The 22,596-nt window shown below is 43.1% G+C and overlaps 1 protein-coding gene across 9 annotated transcripts in view; it reads right to left on the bottom strand.

Moving 5' to 3' along the window:
- acsl4a (acyl-CoA synthetase long chain family member 4a) overlaps positions 1 to 22,596 on the bottom strand; it is a 91,923-nt gene that overhangs the window by 31,974 nt on the left and 37,353 nt on the right. For 2 of the 9 annotated variants that reach the window (XM_070882764.1, XM_070882768.1), the window contains exons 2-5: positions 15,212 to 15,284; positions 5,390 to 5,487; positions 3,219 to 3,790; positions 1,863 to 2,040 (exon numbers count right to left, since the gene is read on the bottom strand). In XM_070882764.1, coding sequence (XP_070738865.1) covers positions 1,863 to 2,040; positions 3,219 to 3,569 — 529 coding nt within the window. In that variant the 5' untranslated portion in view covers positions 3,570 to 3,790; positions 5,390 to 5,487; positions 15,212 to 15,284. Of the gene's footprint in view, positions 1 to 1,862; positions 2,041 to 3,218; positions 3,791 to 5,374; positions 5,488 to 15,211; positions 15,285 to 22,346; positions 22,484 to 22,596 lie in introns of those variants that run through there. The other 7 variants (XM_070882767.1, XM_070882763.1, XM_070882766.1 and 4 more) reach the window with 7 other exon arrangements.

Below are 22,596 nucleotides of genomic sequence, written 5' to 3'. Positions count from 1 at the left end.
CCTCATAGACAAGCACATCTAAGCAGAGGAATTAAATGAACAGTCTGCATGCGTCATTATTTGAGGGGTGAGAAAGTCTAATGTATAAATCACATTTGTTAACGAGTGACAACTTAAGCTGAAAAATATGTAACAAACCCTAAAATGTCAAATGTTAATCTGCAAAATGTTTTCCCGCTTTGCCAATTTTTCCCCCTCCCAAAGGCTTTAACTCCTTGTGGAGGGACAGTTCTATAGACAATCTGTAGATGATACTATCCTCCAATACTGTGTAAAAATGGCCATTATTCATGCATAAGGATTGATAGGAAGTATCAGAAGGCTATTTGATCAGTAAGCCCAAGTTTCTCCTCATGTGGTTTTGAGAGAGAGGGGGGGGGGGGGAGGGGGGGGGAAAGCTGTTGCTGGGAAGCAATCAGGATTTAGGGGTTCGGAGGGTACTAAAGCTGGCTCTAGCACTCCTACTGCCACCTCAATACCTTCATTGATCCCACTGTGGCAATGTTAAAGGTTGTGCTCTTGTAATGGAGACAAAGGTGCAGGAATCATTGCTTCATATTCCATTGACATCTGACCCACTTGGCAAATGAATGTGCACTTTCCACGCAAGGTTTGATTTACCCAATCGATTACTCAGTTCCTGAAGACGCACACAGACCACGTGCTGTATTTCCTGTTTAATTGTGGAAATAAAGTGTTACTAAACTTCTTTGGCAAGCGTCAGTGCTGTCAAAGCTATCCTTTGGCTTCTAACCAACAGCATCCACTGGAAAAGTGTATTTATGGAAAAAGTCTCCGTGTTACTCCTGTTTTTTTTTTAAATGATGTATTGTAAAATCTGTTTGCTTGGGTAATTTTTTTTGTTCAAACGTCAAATGTTAATGACTGGAATATGTTACTGAGTCAAAGTGTGAGAAAGCTAGTGTGGGGCTGCAGTACATTGCAAGCTCATGTCATGGAATGATGAGGAACAAATTGGGCCATATGACTCAGCAGTTAGATTATTTTTCTCAGTTTCTTTTGTTTCTCTTCAAACAGTCATCGCATAACCAATATTTATCTCTCAATCATCATCCCTAAATAACAAATTATCTGGTCATCACATTGCTGTTTGTGATTTAGCTGCTGTGGGCAGATTAGCTGCTGCGTTTTCTACATCACAAAAGTACTTCATTGGCTGTAACGCCCTTTCGGATGTCCTGAAAGGCCCTATAGAAATGCAAGTTCTTTCCTTATGATGCATTATGACATGTTTGATAAATTAACATTCAAGATTTCTTTCAAATCCACTGAACTCTTTTTCCTCCATTTATTTTTGTATTTAAGATTTCCCATTCTGGGAGGTGAAGACTCATCCAAATAGTTTTTCCCCCCACTCCTCGCCCCTACCCAAAAATCCAAAAGGTTGAGATCCCCTCCAATGCCAACCTCCAACACAGGTCCGATCACAGATACAACCCAGAGTGACAGACTCTCCAGTTATTCCTCCTTGTAAAGAAGTTCCCGTTTCTGTTCTGTGTTCTTTCACAGCTGTACAGTTGAGATAGAGATTGTGTGGGGAAGTTTGTAAGCATGAACCTGCACTCCAGCACTCTTGAACTGGGGTTCCCATGTGCTGTGTCATCTTGCCTTTCAAGTTTGACAATATTTTGTGCACTTTTGGTAATCTTTTAAATCCAATACTTGCTCTTTGTTTCAATTTCTGAAAATCTGATAAACTGGATGGTTTTTTGTAATCTGAGACACCAGTAAAATCCTCTTCACAGCAACCTGGCTCATTCTGGTTAGTACCGTCATCACACTGTTTGATTCCATTAACCTACTTCTCGTTCACTTTGAAGGATAATCTGCACAATACTTACGTGGGAAATTGTACTTGAAGCAGGCTTGCGCTGCAATCATCCACTCAGCCCTGGTTTCACAGAAGATGCCAATCATATGCTTTGCCTCCAGTCCCAAGGCAGTCAGGCCACTGCCAAAAAGGTTTACACGCTGATTGACCTCCTCATAGTTTATCCATTTATATTCCCCCAGGATTAGCTGCAGGCAAGTCAAAATACGTTGGCTGTCAATCAAGCAAGAGCATGCCAACAAACACGCATCCTCCAAGTTTTATCACAGATGCAGATACGAAAAGTGGTCTCACTTCCAAAATTATGTAATCCAGATGAGCAACACTTGGCAAACCTGACATTGTACCTCAATTTCAAGTAAACAGCCCAGCTATCACATGGTCTCTGGGTTTAAGCAACTGATGCATTCATGCAGTGAAAGGTGGCGGCAATGACGGCAGGGCATTTTGTGCACACCATAATAATGCCTGGAAATGTCCAATACTGAAACCGTTCCCTGACATGGTCACACCCGAGTAAGGATCTGCCAGATCAACTGCATTACATTCTCTTCTTTTTCCTCTCCTTTGAATTACACTGCCATAAAATTCCTCCGAGGTGGTGAAGTGGTGAGGACCAGGCAGAGGTTCCTCAGTGGAAGGGTTGAGGGGGGGTGGGGGGCAGGGGCGGAGGAAAAGGATGCAACAGGGGATAAGAAATACTTCACAACAGTTCATAAATGTCACTAATTAAAGTGATTCTTGTCTATTTTATCCAGCTTGGTGTTGAACAGGAACCTCTACATCCCTGGTTTCATTGGAGTCAGGGTGAACACAAGAGGCTGGGGAGAACTATGCTTTACAGAAACCTCAATGTGCAGAAGGGGAGGGAAAAAATATTCAGAAGAAGAAAGTGAACCAACACTTGACTTCAACCCCTGAAGAGGAAGTTTGCGATCTTTTTGATGCCAGCCAGAGGCCCAATGTTTGACATGACCAACACTGGCTCACGAATAGTCCATAATTAGCCTGTGACAGAAGTGGGGACAAGGGATAGCGGCTCAGTCTAACTTTTAACCATATAGGAAGGAGGGGTAGGTCAATGTGGATGCAGCATGTTTAGACAAAGGATGTCTTGGGATCTCTTCAACACCCCCCCCCCCACCCCCGAGCAGTATGCGGAGGATGAACAGAAAGAAGAAAATAGACCAAGACAAGTTGCATAGACACTTCGATCTGAAGCTCCAGTTTGCCACACAAGTCTCATCTCCGACTGGCTACACACATACACAAAACGTTGCTACAGTAGAAACTTAAACCGCCTCCCCTCCCACCACTTACATTATTTGTAACCAATAAATATTCAGCAGTGCAATAAGTTGCTTACCTTTTTAAATACTTTTCCATTAGCCTGGACCTCATTTTCTTCACTCAACATCTCTCTTGTGCCCAAACAATCCTTCTTCTGAAAGTTCTTCACAGCTGTTTCGAAGAGCTTGTCCAGGGTGTCCAGCCCAGGGAAGTCCATTTTGGCAAGGGAGTCAAAGTGGTCCACTGAACGGATTGGGCTGCCTGGCTTATCGGACGTGGGCTTTGCCTTTACTCGTTTCGCCATGGCCTTTTTCTTCTTTACATCAGAGAAGAAATACCATGGGATAAAGGTGAGGGTTGTGTAAAGCCACATCAAAAGGTAGATTGGAAGCAAGAAAATGCAATGCACTTCTCGTTTGAGATGCATTGTGGATTAGTTTTCCCCTTGGGTATCAGGAATCCCAGATGCAAGAAACTTTCTGGGATTGGCTTGACGTCTCTCTCACTCTCAACTGACTATACTTTGGGGGTCCTGGTGAGTTTGGCTCAGTTCCCAGAAGTTGGTGACAGAAGCTGCAGTATGACTAGAGCAGTGCTGGAGAGTGCTGAGATTGATAAAAAAAAGAGAAAGGAAGCTACAGCAAAAGACTACACAGTCGTTTTAAAAGCCAACAGTAGACACCGGTCAGGTCATAGTAAATGGAGTGTAGGAGAGAGGAAAAAAAAGAAATTGGACAAGTTAGTACTGTGGTTAGCACACTAACTACCCTTAAAAGCAACACATTTAAAAGTGAAAAGATTAAAGTTAATGCAATGCAGTGAATCTACCAGTTAAGAAACAAGTGGCAATGGTACGAGAGAAAATTCCATCCTCACCCTGGTCAAGCAGAATGAAGCTGAAAACAAGATGGTTACTTACTGCATATTGGCTTGCAGCAGTATTTCAAAAGTCACTTTAGAGAATCAAATTGGGATGGTCTGCTTTGTTGGGCAGTGGCTTTTGTTTTCGCACATTTATTTGCACAAAATCAGTTTGGCAGCTTCACAGCACATACACTGCATAGAAGGGAAAATAGCATACAGGGATAGAAGTAATTGCTCATCATCCAGAACAACTTATTTTATTTGTTCAGCGTTTTCTTTCTTTAATAGCGAGTTTAATGCTCTCTCCATAGCCCCATGATAGTAGCACAACTAATGGTCAGTAAATGTGCAACCAGAGAATTGCATTCCTGATACCTTTGAGTTTACTGGCCATAGAAGAAACAGGGGAGCAAGGGGACAGAAGATAGGGAACAGAATGTTCTCAATGTGATGCTACTTCTCCTCAGATCTTACCCAACCTCATTTGGATACAGAATAGCAAATCAATGCAAAGCATAACCTCGACATCATTTGAAATTCATTATGGAAATAAAACTTTTACTCAACGCACCTAGAAAGTAAGCAATAATCCAGGCTAAAACCAAGACCACCCCTTCCACACCTCAATTTACACGGCAGCTTTATCAAAAACATTCCCAAAGCGCTTCACAGATTAAGACAGATTCTATACTGGTGTGTGTAGTGCAATTTGCTGCTTGGGCACAGCAACTTTTGCAAGTCTCAATTTGTGGTTTTGGGTGGGTCTGAGAGACAACAAATCACTCCCCTATTGGTAGTCTGAAATAAAAACATAATTTGTTTCTACTATTTACATAGGATTACATAGGATATACAGCACAGAAACAGGCCATTCGGCCCAACCAGTTTATGCTCCACTCAAGCCTCCTGTCTTTCCTCATCTAACTATCAACATAACCCTCTATTCCCTTCTCCCTCATATGCTTATTGAGCCTGCACTTAAATGCATCTATACTATTCGCTTCAAACACTCCCTGTGGTAGCTAGTTCCACATTCTCACCATTCTCTGGTTAGAGACATTTTTTCTGGATTCCCCATTTGATTTCAGGTGACTATCTTATATTGATGGCCTCTAGTTTTGCTCTTCTCCCACAAGCGGAAACACTATCTACTCTATCAAAACCTTTCATAATTTTAAAGACCTCTATTAGGTCACCCCTCAGCCTTCTCTACCGAATTACATCTTCATTTCAATTAAGTGCTTCTTTTGCAATATTTAAACATGCAAGTTTATATCCGAAAGCATCAAATCATCCATGTGCACCTCACTAAATGGTAACAATCCCTCTTTAAATTAGATACGCTGGTGCATACAACATTGGACATACACGATTTCTATTTACCACTTAAATGACAGCTAATGACTGTACTTGCAACAGGTCCAGCTTCAGTTAAGACTTCAGGTCCTTTTGGATTCCTGTTCTTTTAGATTGGGTCCAACCTGCCAAAAACAGAGGCAAAACAAGAGGCTCATGTTAATGGGCACTGAAACTGTACTATGTACACTATTAAATATCATACATTTCCTCTGAATAAAAGGTGGCAGCTTTGGCTCATTGGTGGCATTCCTGCTTCAGGAAAGACTTGAGCACAATCTAAGCTGACAGTCCAACACGCCCTCAGTAACGCACTGGCTAGAGGTTACCATCTATCAGATGTGACGGTAAACCGAGGTCCCGTTTGCCATCTCACGTGGACGTAAAGGATCCCATAGCATCATTCTAAGAGCAGAGGCGCTCTCCCAGGGTCCTGGCCAATATTGCTCCCTCAACCATCACCAAAAACAGATCTTGTGGTTCTTCAGCTGGTTGTTTGTGGGATCTTGCTGTGCGTAAATTGGTTGCCGCATTTCGTAACATTACAATCATGACTACACTTCAAAATTACTTCATTAGCTGTGAAGCACTTTGGGGCATTGAGGATTTGAAAAGTGCTATACAAATGCAACTTCTTTCTTTTGGCATAATTTGAAACAAACCTCATACCTGTCATATCTGTCTCGCTCATGTGTCCCAAACCAGGGGATGGGAAGGAGAGAAAAAAAAGATAGAAGTTACACCCCAGAAAAGTGGGAGAAAATATTCAGATTTCTCCAAGAAAATTGGCCAACAGTTCTGGCAATATACTGTCTTCGCTACTCACAATGCAGTCTCCTCTACATTGGGGAGACCAAATGAGATTCAGTGACCACTTTGCAGAACACCTCCGTTCAAACCGCAAACGTGACCGAGTTTCCGGTCACCTGTCACTTTAATTCTCCATTCTGATATCTCAGTCCTCGGCCTCCTACACTGTTCCAATGAAGCTCAACACAAGCTTGAGGAACAGCGTCTCATCTTTCATTTAGACACTTTACAGCCTTCTGGTGTCAACATAGAGTTCAATAATTTCAAACCATAACCTCTGACCCTATTTTTTTTCTCTTCCTCACGGCAGCTGTTGATGATTCTGCCATTTACACCCTATCTAGACTCGTCTTTCGTTTTTTTTAAACTTGCTCCATTGCCATCTCCTTTTGCCTTACACCATCAGCTCTTTTGTCTCTTCTGCCTTCTCTCCCATCAAGGACCTTCCCTTTTGTTCTTTCCTCCCCTCCCCCTACACTTACATCTCTGACTTTTTCCAGTCTGACAAAGGATCATAGACCCAAAACATTATCTGTTTCGCTCTCCACAGATGCGGATTGGGCCCAAGTTTCCACATGATTTGCGCCTGATTTTTAGGAGCAACTGGTGGAGAACAGACTATCTTAGAAATCGCAATTCTCCACATTTTTTATTCTGCAGTTCTAGTCAGGTATAACAGTTCTACTTTGGAACAGAATTTTTTCTTTAAAAGGGGGCGTGTCCGGCCACTGACGCCTGATTTCAAAGTTTCCACAGTGAAAACGTACTCCAAACTAAGTTAGAATGGAGCAAGAGAAGATTTTTGTAGAACTGAAAAAACCTGTTCTACACATTAAAAAATCAGGCGCAGGTTACAAATTAGGCGTCCAGAACGAGGTGGGGGGGGGGGGAGAGAAGGGAAGTCATTAAATTCTACAATAAATCCTTATTTATACTTCTACAAATAAATCCAACCTGAATAAACATTTATAAGCAAAGAAAAGATTAAATAAACCATCTTCCTACCTGTGTGAAAGTGCTTCTGGAGAATGCTGCAGTCAGCCTGAGGCGCCCGTTCTTTCCCGCGGGGGGGGGGGGGGGGGAAAAAAGAGAAGAGAGGAGGCGCCCGTTCTTCCCGCTGGGGGGGGGGGGGGGGGGGTGGAGAAAGAGAGAGAGGAGGCGTTCTTCCCGCTGGGGGGAGAGGCGCCTGTTCTTCCCAAGGGGGGGGGGGGGGGGGGGCGGGGGGAGGAGGCGCCCGTTCTTCCCACTGGGGGGGGGGGGGGGGGAGGTGACAGTGAGAAGGCTGCAAGTGCTGATGGCAATGTGCTATTATTAAAAAAAATGTTCAAAAACTAAACAGCTACAAAGAACTACAAAAATGGCCACGTGCCAATGTTTTTTTCACACTGCGCGTGCGCGAACGCTCCAACACACACGCGCAGCGTTGCCGGCAGGAAAAAATCTAATTTAAATAGTACTTGCCCCCTCCCACTTACAAAATCGCCGCGAGTGTAGGCTCCGCCCCCCTGGGCGCGTGCCAGGCAGACCAGGAGCTGCAGAACGCTCCAGAATCGAGATTTTTTTTTTTTAGGCGCTCTTTTAGGCGCGAAAAACGGGCGCCCAGCTCGGAGGGGCGCCCGTTTTTTATCGTGTGGAAACTTGGGCCCATAGTGTTTTTGAAATAAAACATTGGAATTTGCTTTGATGGGAAAGGAGGATCGACAGAGGGAAGATCAGCCAAAATGTTATCATGTGCAAGTGACTCAAGGCTTGCAAACAAAGGAAGACTTTTTTGTAATAAGGTCGCCAGAAACCAGTGACAGCAGCTGGCTCTGTAGGTGTTAATACATTTGGGCAGATTGTCTCAATATAAAATGTAAAACAAATAGAGACGTTATGTACGCATTTCCTGCCACCTACAAGTTTCCAAAAGCAGTCAATCACATTACTCAGGAACAGAATATATCCAAGCCACAATATCTACAGGTTTCTAACTGACATTACCACAAACAAAGTCAAGGTTCTGATCTCATAATTGAATAGTAATTCATCTTTGAATGGACACACCCAGTAGCCTTAGGGAAACAGACAGTTTCTGAATAATACATTGGGCTTTATGTAATATAATGATCTCGTCCTTATATAACTGCACAAGTTCAAACTTACCATGAGTAGTGCCATGATATAGATCTCAGAGTTTACACAGGCTTCAGAGTTGGCAATGGAAATTTTGCTGGTGGTCAATAGTATGGCAGAGAATGACAATCAGGACACTATCGTTCACACTGAAGGATGGTTAACAGCTACTAAGAGTACTTAAATGCCACTGCACAATAAGCAGAGACTATAAATAGTAATTTTATCATCCTTTCACCCCTTTAAGTCCCACCAAGGCACAGATACACAACCAGTTTGCAGACCCTTGTGTCACTCCATTACTAACCTATAGGTGGTTTACTGCAAAGTGTTTTAACATTCCCAATATTTGCCCTTTGGGGAGCATCTTACTTCCACTCTCCGATAGCCCAGAGGGTCAGGAGTGTGCAATGCGGGAAATTACTGGCGCAAATATGTAATCTAAATGCTCCCTGGTTGTGGTGTATGCCCACCCATTGATTTTAGCAATATCTTGACACATTTATTGTGAAAGTCACAGCAGACTAGTTTCCACCACTATTCTTTCAAATTCAGCGGTCAACTTTAACAAGCATTTCTATTTTGGGTTGGGGCAGAGAGATATTTTAAAGACACAAATGTATTTGTATAAACAAAGCCAACTTCCTGCTTCTGCAATATTTAATTCTGCATTCTGCAAGAGCGTGTTTAATAATGTACCACAAATTCAAATACCCAGTTACTGTGTTTGAAAACAAGTACAAGTAAAGCGCAAATGAGAGGGCCGACAAGGTAAACAAAATAGAATCAATCAAGGTGGCTGAACTAATAAAATAGGCTACCAAGTGCCGGCTTGGTGCTGGATTGCTATCTGCTAACCTAAAGCATCAGATAGCAGAGCTGAAAAAGATGACGCACATTCATTTGAAATCGTAGAGCTGGACTTTATTTTAGTAAGTGTGACTGAAACAGGAATAGTTTGATTTAATATTGTGATTACATAGCAAGATAATCCCCAATTCAAGGGCAGTTAGGGATGGGCAATAAACGCTGGCCTTGTCAGCGACGCCCACATCCCGTGAACTATTTTTTTTTTTAAAAACAGGTTTTAGTTAACAAACACATGAGGAGAGCGATTAAGCTGAGCCAGAGGCTAAACAAGGTAGCCTTACTTTGAATGTTCCTTCTAAGCCCGATGTTGCAATTGTATTCATTACTGAAGCTCCAGCTGATTATAGAACATTGAAAGCTCCAATGCACATGGCGGTGGATCATTTAATGTGCCGCAAAGCAATAGGAAGCAAGTCTGCTGTCACAACCCCACCCACAAACAGCTCCAAGTTATGGTTCAGGCTTTGTCCCAACACCAGCATGTTTACAGCAAAAGACAGCTTCCAAAAGCAGAGTCTCCTATGAACTGAAATCTGCAACTTCGTGCATGCTGCAAGTGGGCTAGAATGTTACAGGGCCAACAGTTACCTCGTAACTACAGTAAACTGCACCCTAGTTTACTCCTGTAAGGTGGAAAGTACTACACAGTTTGACCATGGCATTCAGATTAAAGCTATTAGATTTATTTATACACACACACACACAAACACAAAAACAGGACGACGTTACATGGCATAAAAACCAATAGAATCAGTTCACAACAAAGTATGGTTTCATCAAGGTGCAAGAGAGCCTTTATGTAGACTGGAGAGATGGAGAATATCAAGTGATGTTCTATCCTCACATTTAATTTGTCAATAAGATCACATCCGGTTTGGTTTCCTTAGAAGTAAATTTTTTTTTTAAATTATCGGTAAATCCAATTTTTTTTCTCCTGACCTCCCTTGTCTCGATGCAATTAGAAAGTTTCAAAAATTCAGTACATGATACAATCGTTTATTGCTGAAGAGCTAGTTGGAACCTGTATCTTTATTTGCATAGTGTGATTTATTTATTATAAATCAAGGCACTTGCAACAATTTCCTTTTTTTGTCACTATGCAATGCTGGGTATTAGCTGAATGTTCAGCATGTCAGAGTTTGATAGCTGCACTGCCCATTAACAGGCGCATTAACGTAGTGAGGAATCATGTAGATGTATGATCCAGTAACCATGTGCTTCAATTTAACTAGCTACCTTTTTAGTATTTTGGCCTCTACAGTTAAACCTTTTTTTTTTAAAAAGTCACCACTTTTCTAAATTATAAATAGAAACATTAATGGACAACACGTCACAGGCTGTGATATGTACTGCTCGTGTGCACCAGGATTGCAGAAGCAGAAATTTTTACACTAGCATCTATTAATAGGGGCAAGTTACCAGACAAAATACCAGCAACTAGTCTTAAGTGTGTCTAATTTACAAGATTCAGGAGCAGGATTGCACAAATCAACTACTTTTAAAGATCTTCAAATGAGGACAAACTTGATTTAGGTTGAGTTACCTCTTCAAATTAAATGAGCTAGTTAAATATCTGGTTGGGAGCTAGATTGAAGGTCATAGGGATAGGTACAGCCCAAGAATTCATCCATCTAGGACCCCACATTAACCTGCCTTTCACCACCACATGAAGAACCAGCTCCTTAGATCAGTCCTAGAATTATATTTTACTAGTTTGAATCCGTTTCTCCTTCTCCCACAGTTGAATTTATTGCTTTTCAGATGAACTCTTTCCCTACTATTTTATAAAGTGACACCTCAACATGGGCTTTTTAACCTGCAAAAGAAGCAAGTCTTCTCCAGTCTTTGCACATAACCCAGAGCCCCGACACTGGGAATCAGCCTCAAAGACTTGCATTTATATAGCACCTTTCACAACCTCAGGACATCCCTAGGCACTTTACAGCTGAAGTACTTTTGAAGCGTATTCACTGTAGGAAACATTGCTGTCGAAAACCATTTAGTCACTGTTGTGTCTCCAGCACTTGAATGTCTTCCTTGTAACCTAGTGACCAGAACTAGACATACTCGAGTAGTGGCCTGACCAGAGCATGGCACAGTTTGATCACTTAGTTCGGCATTCTATTAGTTTAATTGGGTTAGAGTTTCCCCTAACCTGTTTTTCTGGCGCCCTCATGCGAGGTGCGCCGTTTTTGTCCGCCTCCAAGCACGCCGAAAAGAGAAGTAAGTATTCTGGCCGCTCCCCAGCCTCTCTCCGGTCGTGGCGCAGCGTGGCTCAATGGATTGGGGGCGGAGCCAGGTCCCAGTGCTAGAGTCTGCGAGCATGTGCAGTAGCTCCCGGCAAGCCAATTCTGAAGAGTACCCGCTGCAGGCTGTGTGGGAGGGGCCCGAAGCACACCGTTCCTAGCCCTGGCCAAATGGGATCCCTCATCGGCGGCCCGCTGCCCAAGGTAGGACTTCTATTTTTTGTGTGTTATTTATTGATTGCTTATTACTTTGTGGTGCTTTAAATGTAGTTACTTGCGCCGACTCCTTAACTCTAGACAAGGTTTTTCTGTGCGGATAGAAGTGGCAACATACGCTGGCCTAAGTTAGTTTGGAGTAACTATTTGCTGGCCAAACACCTAAAACAGGGGCAAATGGCTGGGAACGCCCCCTTTTGAAAAAAAAACCTAACTAACTCACTTACATTGGCACAAATTAAATGGCCAGAATTGCAACTACAAAGCTAGTCCAGAAAAATCAAGTTGCTTCAAAAAAAAAAGGAGCAACTCAGGAGGAAACTTGGGCCAATTGATTTCTACTTGGCACTGGTTGGACATGTTGAATCTACCAAGACTCCCAAGTCTCACCCGTAGCGATTTCAATACTATTAATGAGGCATGCATGTCATCCATTTTCCTTTCCTATTGTTTGGCCCATTCATATTTTGTTTAGCTCATTCTGTAATTTCTAGGCTGTTTACTTCAATTCCATCGTTCCTCAGTTTGGTTATCATCTACAAATTTGGACAATTTGCATGGAGTTTCTGAATCCAGATCATTGGTATCAATTAGAAACAAGATCCCTCAAACAGCAAAAAAACAAATGAATTGGTAATCTATTGTTGGTAGTGTTGGATGAGAGGGGAACGTTGGCCAGAAGAACTCCCTGCTTTTTTTCCAAAAAGTGTCATTCATATCCACGAACTGTCAGCCTGGGCCTCTAACGTCTCATCCAAAAGATGGCACCAAGAATGTAACAATCCTTTAGTGTTGCATTGAAATGTCAATCTAGGATTTAAAACTCAAGTCCGGGTGTGGGGCTTGGTCCCACATTCTTCTGATTCAGAGGAGAGTGTGCTGCCAACTGATCCAAGCTGACATTTAGTGGTCATGAAGTTGATAGCATTCTGTTGACACTGTTCAATTTGTTGAAGAAAATCAAATTATTTTTTTGGCTTCTGGATGGAGACAAAAAGTGAGTTATGTTGGATACACCGGATGGTAAATGTTCCATATGATACTAATGTAAAGGCTAGGATTAATTTCTGTGCGGACTAGCAAACAGATGTAAAGCAATACGCAAGAGGATTAATGTGGATCACTGAGCATTTCATTGACCGTCATCAAAAAAAGTTTCTAATTAAAAAAAAACGTTGGATAAACTCGCACAACTGAGTCCTTATTTTGCATTCCGACTCTTCAGTCTCGAAGCAGAAGTCACAGTGCCTTCCATTCAAACTCAAAGTAGAGTTTGCATTTAATTGATGCAAGCTGCAAGGTTGCAGCGAAAGCAGGTTTGAATCTAAAGAATTTGCTGAGCTCAGGGAGGATTCAAAAGGATTATGGGAAGGAGCAATAATCAAGCAGCTGAGGATCAAATTTATCTGCATATGTAGGTGCCATTCATGTTTTCACATCAACTATCTGCAAAATTACCTACTGGGAAGCTTCAGTTCAATCCCTAAGCAACAGTTGAATATCTACCAATAGCATTCAGCTTCCCCTAAATTGCTTTGAAGCATCGTTCCCCTTGAAAGTATTTTAAAAGAATATCAAGCAGATTCTTTGCCAAGTAGTGATTGTTAATATAGTTGAAGGGAAACAATTTACAGGGCTTTGAGGACATAGTTGTGGAGTTGGACTAACTGGACAGCTCTTTCAACGAGCCGGCACAGGCCCGATGGGCCGAATGGCCTCCTCCTGTGCTGCATCATTGCATGATTCTAAGTTGTGACGAATGCTACACACAGAACAGACTACAGGGAAAGCTAGGAGTGTGGAGCTCTGATGTCGATGGATATTGGGTAGCACAGGATGTTAATCGCCTTTTCTATGTAGCCACCCATCCAGAGTTCTGCTCTCGTATCATTCCCCCTTTTAAACCTCATTTAGCAGTAGTGTTGGGGACTCGGAGAGCAGAGATCTGCAATCTCAGAGCATGGTTCCTTTTTACTGCATCGATTTGCTACTAGACCACATTAAAAGGGCCAATAGAGAGAGACACACATTTTCCACTCCTCCGACCTCCATTCTTGGGATGCACACGAGGAGTTCGGTCCGAGGTGAAGGGTGAAGTCAAAGGCGGTGAGTTTGCCTAGCTCATTATATTTGGCATAGGTGGCTAGAGTACCACATACCTGCTGTTGATGGCAGAATACCTACAGAAAAGTACCTACGAAAAGCTATTGTTGAGCTCCTGTCTGCTGACTAATAGCAAATGTCAATTTAGATTATAGTCAGAATGCAACTCAGACATTGCAACGTCATTCTAGAAACGGTTGATTCTTGTTCAAGAGACAGTCAGCTATGAACCTACATTTACTACCAATTGTTCGCAACCTTTAGAAACAGTGCTTGCCAATAGGCCAATTTATATTATATTTATATTGTATTAAAATGCTGACGTTACAGATTTTAGAGAGAGAGTTTCATTTAAAACCCATACGGCCCTTACAACAGAACTAAGTTAAGAACTTGCGTAGTCATTTACTGGATATGCTTCAAAATACAAATTGATCCTAACTTAGTACGAAATGGACAGTTTTTAAACTCAAATGCCTGTAAGTCTATGAAAGATGATAAGGCACATTTGTTGGTACAGTGTAGATAGACCTTTACACTGCAATAACCCACAGCTTCACTTGATCTGACCAATCTCAATCCTGGCAGAGTGCAAAAAAAGGTTCCAGTTTCCAGCAGAGACTTTAGGAAATGGACAAAGCACAATTTTTTTTAAAAACTTGGAATCGGATACAAGCAACAGAAAGCTGATCTATAGACAATTGTAAAACATGCTTTGAATTAGGAGGATGAAGAGAAAGAATCTTGCATAATTATCTAACACACTTTAAAAAAAAAAACGACTATATATGAAGGTCCCGCGCAGCCGGTAAGCCAGCTTTTAAATAAAAAAAACGCACATGCATGGAGTTTTGAATGGCCTGTGCAACCCATTAAAGGGGCTGTGTGGGCCAAAAGAAATTAGAGAACACATGCTGGCATGCCAACATATACGCATCCAGCTTTGTATGAACAGTATTCTATAACAATTTTATATAATTTGTGATGACCATTTGAAAATCATTTGCCAATGAGAGAAAATCAAAGCATTTGTTGTGTATTTTCTAAAGAACTGGCTCACCAGTTTCTGTCCAATTCCTAAGGATTTACAGAAAAATAATTGAGTTTACAACACTGTTCTGAAGCATTGGTCCCCTCAAAACATTAAGAAAAAAAACAAGCAAGTTCTCAAAGTAGCAACAAATTTTAGTTATTCATTTTTCGTGTCAAAAACAGAACAAACCTCAATCTCTTAAATTTAAAAAAAAGACCAATAATAGCATTACTTTTCTGATCCAAAGAGTGATTCCTCCCTGACTTTGCTCTTCAAAGGAATGGCTGAGTTGGATTGCCAGCCACCAGCTAATTGCTGCATTTTCACCGGCTGTGCCATACAAGGATTTCATATTTACGAGACAGAAATTCAACAATGCACAAAGTTTTCCAGGGACGGCAGTAACACAAAGGTGTGGAAATATGGCCAGTTTGACTGATTAGCTGACTTACTCACCTAATTTCCCTGACAAACGAATGCAAAATCCTGTCCGTGGATCTGAATTCAGCCCCGATTAGAAGAGCCTGTTCTGCAAAGATAAATAAAGTTTGGTTAATAAACCCCCAAATGTAATCAGTTTATCATAGCTGAGACCTGTAACCATCACATGGTTATCAAGATCTTAAAATGCATACAAGAGAGAGTTAAATGCAATGTACATTTTATTGATTTGAATCAACTTGCATCAGCACAAAATGAATACCGATTTATTGTCCCATTTGCAGAATTCTGCTTTCCCTTTTTCAAAAATGTAGCTTCAATCAGCTAAAGTCAGACAGACCATTAGTGGACATGAGGTTTTTTTTTTGAGAAAAAAAAAAAGTAGGCCAACCACTAAAACTCGGAAATAAACAATCTTAATTCTGTTTCAGCGTTTTGTGCGGGAATACCCTTATGAGAGAAAGTCTCAGTTCCAGGTGGAAATAGTCAGACGAAATATCTGAAGACACCAACTGGACATTAGTTCCAGCCATCCTGCTTTGACTTTTTAGTACAGGAGAAAACCATTAAAAAAAATCATTCCCGGCATGTGGGCACCGCTGGCAAGGCCAGCATTTATTGCCCATCCCGAATTGCGCTCGAGAAAGTGGTGGTGAGCTGCCACCTTGAACTGCTGCAGTCCGTGTGGTGAAGGTACCCCCACAGCGCTGTTAGGGAGGGAGCTCCAGGACTTTGACCCAGCGATGATGAAGGAACAGCGATATATTTCCAAGTCAGGATGGTGTTTAACTTGGAGGGGGAAAATCATAAAATCTTACAGCTCAGAAGGGGGCAATACTCGTCATGCTTGTGCCAGCTCTTTGAAGGAGCTGTTCAATGTAGTCCCACACGCCAGCTTTTTCCCCATAACTCTGTAAATTAGTCCTCTTCAAGTACATGTCCAATTGCCATTTGCAAGTTCCCATGGAATCTGATTCCACCACCCTTTCAGGTAGTGCGTTCCAGATCTTAATCCTGTGAGAAAACATTTCTAATTTCCCCTCTAGTTCTTTTACCAATTATCTAAAATCTATGACCTCTGGTTACCAACTCACTCGCCAGAGGAAACATTTTCTCCCTACTTGTTCTATCAAAACCCCTCAATTTTGAATACCTCTTATGTCCACCCTTAACCTTCTCTGCTCAGAACAATCCCAGCTCCTCCAATCTCTCCACATAACTGAAGTCCCTAATCCCTGGTAAACCTCCCCTCTAGCCTCTCCTAGGTCTTGACATTCTTCCTAAAGTGTGCCCAGAATTGTACACAATACTCCAGCTGAAGCTTAACCAGTGATTTGTAAAGGTTTAGCATGACCTTGTTTTTGTATCCAATTTCCCTAGTTACAAAACCAAGTAGCCCATACACTTCCTTAACTGCCTTATCAACCTGACCTGTAAATATGCACCCCAGGTCTCTCTGCTCTTGCTTCCCCCTCAAATAGTACCATTTAGATTATACTGCCTCTCCATGTTGTTTCTTCCAAAGTGCATCACTTTAACTATCTTTTTACTTTTTGGGTACTTGGAGCTGATGGGTGTTCCCATGCGTCTGCTGGCCTCGTCTTTCTAAGTGGTGGAGGTCATGCGTTTGAGAGATGCTGTCAAAGAAGCCTTGGCAAGTTGCATCTTTTAGATGGTATACACTACAGCATGTCAGTGGTGGAGGGAGTGGATGTTTAAGGTGTGAATCGGCTTCCGATTAAGCAGGCGGTTTTGTCGTGGATTGTGTAGAGCTTCAAGTGTTGCGACTCCGAGGGACTGTCTATGAAGAAGTTACAGCTGCACCCATAATGGCCGGTGGAGAGTATTCCATCACACTCCTGACTTGTGCCTTGTAGGTGGTGAAGAGGCTTTGAGGAGTCAGGAGTTGAGCCACTGACAGGATACGCAGCCTCTGACCTGCTCTAGTCACCCTGGCATGTGTGTGGCTGGTCCAGTTAAGTTTCTGGTCAATGGTGACCTCCAGGATGTTAACAGTGGGGGATTAAACAATGGTAATGCCATTGAATGTCAAGGGGAGGGGGTTAGACCTTGTTGGAGATAGTCATTGCCTGGCAGATATGTGGCTCGAATGTTATTTCCACTCATCAGCCCAAGCCTGGATCCATTTGTGGCATGACACCTATGGGTTCGTGCATTACGATATCCTGAAAATGTTTTGCAAACTCAAATACAAAACTAATCTTAAGTCTCCAGGTTCCCTCCCCCAGCCCCAGGGCTTTGAGCACAAAAAGATCCAATCTTCTACATACATCAAAAGGCAATTCCTGAACAGCAAGTTGAATTCCACACATTGTGAGCCACAAATCATGTGTTAACATTTCTCAGACAGCTAAAACTCCAGTTTCCAATTAGTTTCAGCGAAAAGATTAGGATACGTGAAGTGAATATTATGCTACATTTGTTAGTAAAATCCTCAGATTATATTTTCCACACTGGATTTGAATTTTGACCGCACCGGAATGTTTCAAGTTTCAGGCTCTACTTGCCAATAAATGCATTCAATCTTCAGCCTCCTGAACGCGCCCAGTCCTGTCCTCTTAACTTTACCTTAAAGAATCCAGGTACTCTGGAGCCAGCTACGAGCCTGCAGATGCAAACTAGAGGCCTAAATGAGATCAAACCACAAGAATGTGCTTCGAGTGGTTTAGGAAACGAGAACGGTGTAGGAACGAATCACAGATCATCCCCCTCATGTCAAGTTTATGCTTCAATAAAACAAAAAAGCAACCGAATCCCATTTCATGCAGACAAAGTTCTGACTGCTGATGAGAATCAGGGCAATCAGATAAACATCAAGGATGACTCAAGAACCATGCGATTAGGACAAGTACACAAGGGAAGCAAACGATAAGGTCAAGGAAATCAGATTGTGGTGAGCACACATAGTACCGGAGTGAATATTGTGTGGATGTAGAGCAGGAAGTTACGAAAGGGGCATAGACAGGCTGTGTGAGTGGGCAAAACAGTGACTGATGGGAGTTCAATGTGGGGGACGTGTGAGGTCATCCACCAGATCAAAGAAAGACAAATCGGAATGTTTTTTCAATGGCAAGAGACGAGGAGCAACAGACTTGTATCCGTGTACACAAGTCATTATAATCTAATGCACAGGTACAAAAAGGCATTTACCTCGGAGGTTGGAATACACAAGTGATGCTTCAGTTGTACAGAGCCCATCTGCTGGAGTACCTGTACTGCATTCAGTTTTGTGCACCGAACCTCAGGAAAGATATATTGGCCTTGGAACGGGTAGAGCGCAGATCCAGCAAAAGTATACCAGAGCTTAAAGGGTCAAATTCCAAAGACAAGTTGCTTAAAACTTGACTCATGTTCCCTTGACTTTAGAAGGTTGAGGGGTGATCATAGAACACAGAATAAGGCCATTTGATCCATCGTGCCTGGTAGAGCTATCCAATTAAACCCACGACCCTGCTCTTTCCCCATCGCTATCTTTTTTCCCCCTTCAAGTATTTATCAAATTAAGATATTTAAAACAATGAAGGGTAGGTAGATAGAGAAATAATTTCATCTGGTGGGGGCGTACAGAACAAGGGGCCATAATCTTAACATTAGAGCGAGGCCATTTAGGAGGGAAATCGGGAAGCACTTTTTCTACACAAAGGGTAACGGAAACCTGGAACTCTCACTCCCAAAAGGCTGTGGATGCTGGGCCAATTGAAATTTTCAAGACTAAGATTGATAGATTTGTGTCAGGTAAGCCCATCAAGAGATTCGGAACAATGAAGTTGAGGTACAGATCAGCCAAAATCTAATTGAATGGTGGAACATGCGCGCGGGGACGGGGCTGAATGTCTTCCTCCTCTTCCTAAATGTCTTATGTATTACTCGCAATAGAAATCAGACAAGGAATTTCTCGATAGTTAACGTCGGATTGACTATTGCTGAAAAGGTTTCAGTTAATATGGCGGAGAGGCACTGTTGGCGCGAATACATGATCTCATCTCTCTCATCTGGAGGGAGAAGGAGAGCATGCAGGGAGATCTCAGATCTCAGAGATGCAGTGATCGTGACCATCTTTAAAAAAAGGGGACTAGTCAGACTGCGGCAACTACAGAGGAATCTCCCCGTTATCAGCCACTGGGAAAGTCGTCGCTAGAGTCCTCCTCAACTGTTCTCTCCCTGTGGCTGAGGAGCTCCTCCCGGAGTCACAGTGCGGATTTCGCCCCCTAAGGGGCACAAGGGACATGATTTTTGCAGCGTGACAGCTGCAGGAAAAATACAGGGAACAGCACCAGCCCTTATACATGGCCTTCTTCGACCTTACAAAGGCCTCTGTCACTGTCAACTGCGAGGGTCGATGGAGCGTTCTCCTCAGTTTCGGATGCCCCAAAAGTTTATCACCATGCTCCGCCTGCTCCATGACGACATGCAGGCTGTGATCCTTACCAATGGATCCATTGCAGACCCAATCCACATCCGGACCAGGGTCAAACAGGACTGCGTCATCGCCCCAACCCTCTTCTCAAGCTTCCTCGCTGCCATGCTCCACCTCAGTCAACAAGCTCCCCGTTGGAGTGGAACTAAACTACAGAACCAATGGGAACTTGTTCAACCTTCGCCGTCTCCAGGCCAGGTACAAGACCACCCCAACCTCTGTCGTCGAGCTGCAGTACGCGGACGACGCCTGCGTCTGCGCACATACAGAGGCTGAACTCCAGAACACAGTCGACGTATTTACTGAGGCATACGAAAGTATGGGCGTTACGCTAAACATCCATAAGACAAAGGTCCTCCACCAGCCTGTCCTCGCCACACAGCGCTGTCCCCCAGTCATCAAGATCCACGGCGCGGCCCTGGACAACATGGACCATTTCCCATACCTTGGGAGCCTCTTAACAAGAGCGGATGTTGACGACAAGATTCAACACCACCTCCAGTACGCCAGTGCAGTCTTTGGCTGCCTGAGGAAGTGTGTATTTGAAGACCATGTCCTCAAAACTGCTACCAAGCTCATGGTCTACAGGGCTGTATGAATACCTGCCCTCTTATATGGCTCAGAAACATGGACCATGTACAGTAGACACCTCAAGTTGCAGGAGAAATACTTCCAACGATGTCTCCGCAAGATCCTACAAATCCCCTGGGAGGACAGATGCACCAACATTAGCGTCCTTGACCATAGAAAAATAGAAAATAGTAGTAGGCCATTCAGCCCTTCAAGTCTGCAACGCCATTCAATATCATGGTTGATCCTCAACACCATATTCCTGCTTTTTCCCCCATACCCCTTGATTCCTTTTGTTTCTAGAAATCCACCTCTCTCCCTCTTAAATATATTCAGTGACTTGGCCTCCACATCCTTCTATGGTAGAGAATTCCACAGGTTCATCACCGAGTGAAAAAATTTCTCCTCATCTCGGTCCTAAATTTCCTACCCCATATCCTGAGATTGTGATCCTTTGTTCTAGATTTCCCAGCCAGGGGAAGCATCCTCCCGCATCCATTCTATCCAATCCAGTCAGAATTTTATACATTTCAATGAGATCCCCTCTCATTCTTCTAAACGCTAGTGAATACAGACCGAGTCGACCCAATCTCTCCTCATACAACAATCCTGCCATCCCAGGAATCAGTCTGGTGAACCTTCGCTGCACTCCCTCTATGGCAAGTATATCCTCTTAGGTAAGGAGACGAAAACTGCACACAATACTCCAGATGCGGTCTCACCAAGGCCCTGTATAACTGTAGTAAGACATCCTTGCTCCTGTACTCAAATCCTCTTGCAGTGAAGACCAACATACCATTTGCCTTCCTAACTGCTTGCTGCACTTGCATTTTTGCTTTCAATGACTGGTGTACTAGGACACCCAGATCCCTCTTGTTCATCGACACGTCCCAAGCCACTTGACCAGGCCAACATCCCCAGCATTGACCACATTTGATCAGCTCCGCTGGGCAGGCCACATTGTTCGTATGCCAGACATGAGACTCCCAAAGCAAGCACTCTACTCGGCAAGCGAGCCAAAGGTGGGCAGAGGAAACATTACAAGGACACCCTCAAAGCCTCCCTGAAAGTGCAACATCCCCACTGACACCTGGGAATCCCTGGCCAAAGACCGTCCTAAGTGGAGGAAGTGCATCCGGGAGGTGGCTGAGCACCTCGAGTCTCATCGCCGAGAGCATGCAGAAATCAAGCGCAGGCAGCGTAAAAAGCGAACGGCAAACCTGTCCCACTCACTCTTTCCCTCAACAACTATCTGTCCCACTTGTGACAGTGGCTCTTGTATTGGACTATTTAGCCACTTAAGGACTCATTTTAAGAGTGGCAGCAAGTCTTCCTCGATTCTGAGGGACTGCCTATGATTCAGTTAATCCACCAGCACGGTAGTCCTGAATAAAACAGGCTGCATACAAAAAACATATCCCCACATGAAAAAACATTCACAAGATTAGTGCGTGACCTCATCGCTGTAACCAAATCCCTGGAATCAGGTGTGTAATAAACCATTTCCACTTTACTCTCGCAGTTTAGGACATCACCTGACTTGTAATCGCTCTAGAGTATCCATTACTCTCAATACTTTCCATGACCACTATTCAGCGGAGTCGCTGGAAGGCAGGCTAGTCCCAGCTTCATCAGGGAACACTGCATTTAGACCGATACCACGAAGAAAGCTGTCAAACGCTGGCCTTTCCTGATCTGAGCGGCACACAGTGAATGCAGAGTTCGAATATAGGCGTGACCCGAACTTCATATTCCACTCATTCCCAACAAAAACACAGGCACACACAGTTAAACGTAGCGTTTTTGTATGGACACAGATTGCTGCACATTGTTAATGAGTGCCCTGCCAAAAGATCTCGGGCTGGGCTCTGCTTAAATTGCTACTGATATCCAATGAGATATTTATAGAATTACTATGTTCGAAAATCCAGGTTATGTAAAGAAGTCGAACATCTATCAAACGCATCAAGCCGCAATGACTCAGGAAGATTGTTATTTTAACAGAATAATAATCACACCTTGAAAAAATATGTAGTTTTAAGGTTTATTTGGCACAACATTACGCTTTGCCTTGAAGCACTTCATGTGTAAAACAGTATTTTTCTAACAAATCACACAGAAAAGCAAAAGGATTAACCTTACCAGCAGGCTACAAGCATTATACACCCACTAACTCCTTGACTTAGCAGCTACTGCTTTCGGCCAGCTGTGAGGGTCTGGAATGCTGCGAGGAGACAGACACAGCAGAACTTTTTATAAGCGGTGCACTCAGTACACCCACGATAACTAACTCACTGCCCTCATTTAGCACTAGGCGAAAGGGGAGAAAGTTTAGACAGGATGCGATTTAGAACTTCGATTGGAACATTGAGTCACTGGAGACTTTTTCCTT

This window comes from Pristiophorus japonicus, chromosome 6 (genome assembly GCF_044704955.1).
Source record: "Pristiophorus japonicus isolate sPriJap1 chromosome 6, sPriJap1.hap1, whole genome shotgun sequence".
NCBI classification, from domain to species: domain Eukaryota; kingdom Metazoa; phylum Chordata; class Chondrichthyes; family Pristiophoridae; genus Pristiophorus; species Pristiophorus japonicus.
The sequence above is the reverse complement of the archived record's forward strand: the minus strand, read 5'-3'. Positions and strand labels throughout refer to the sequence as shown.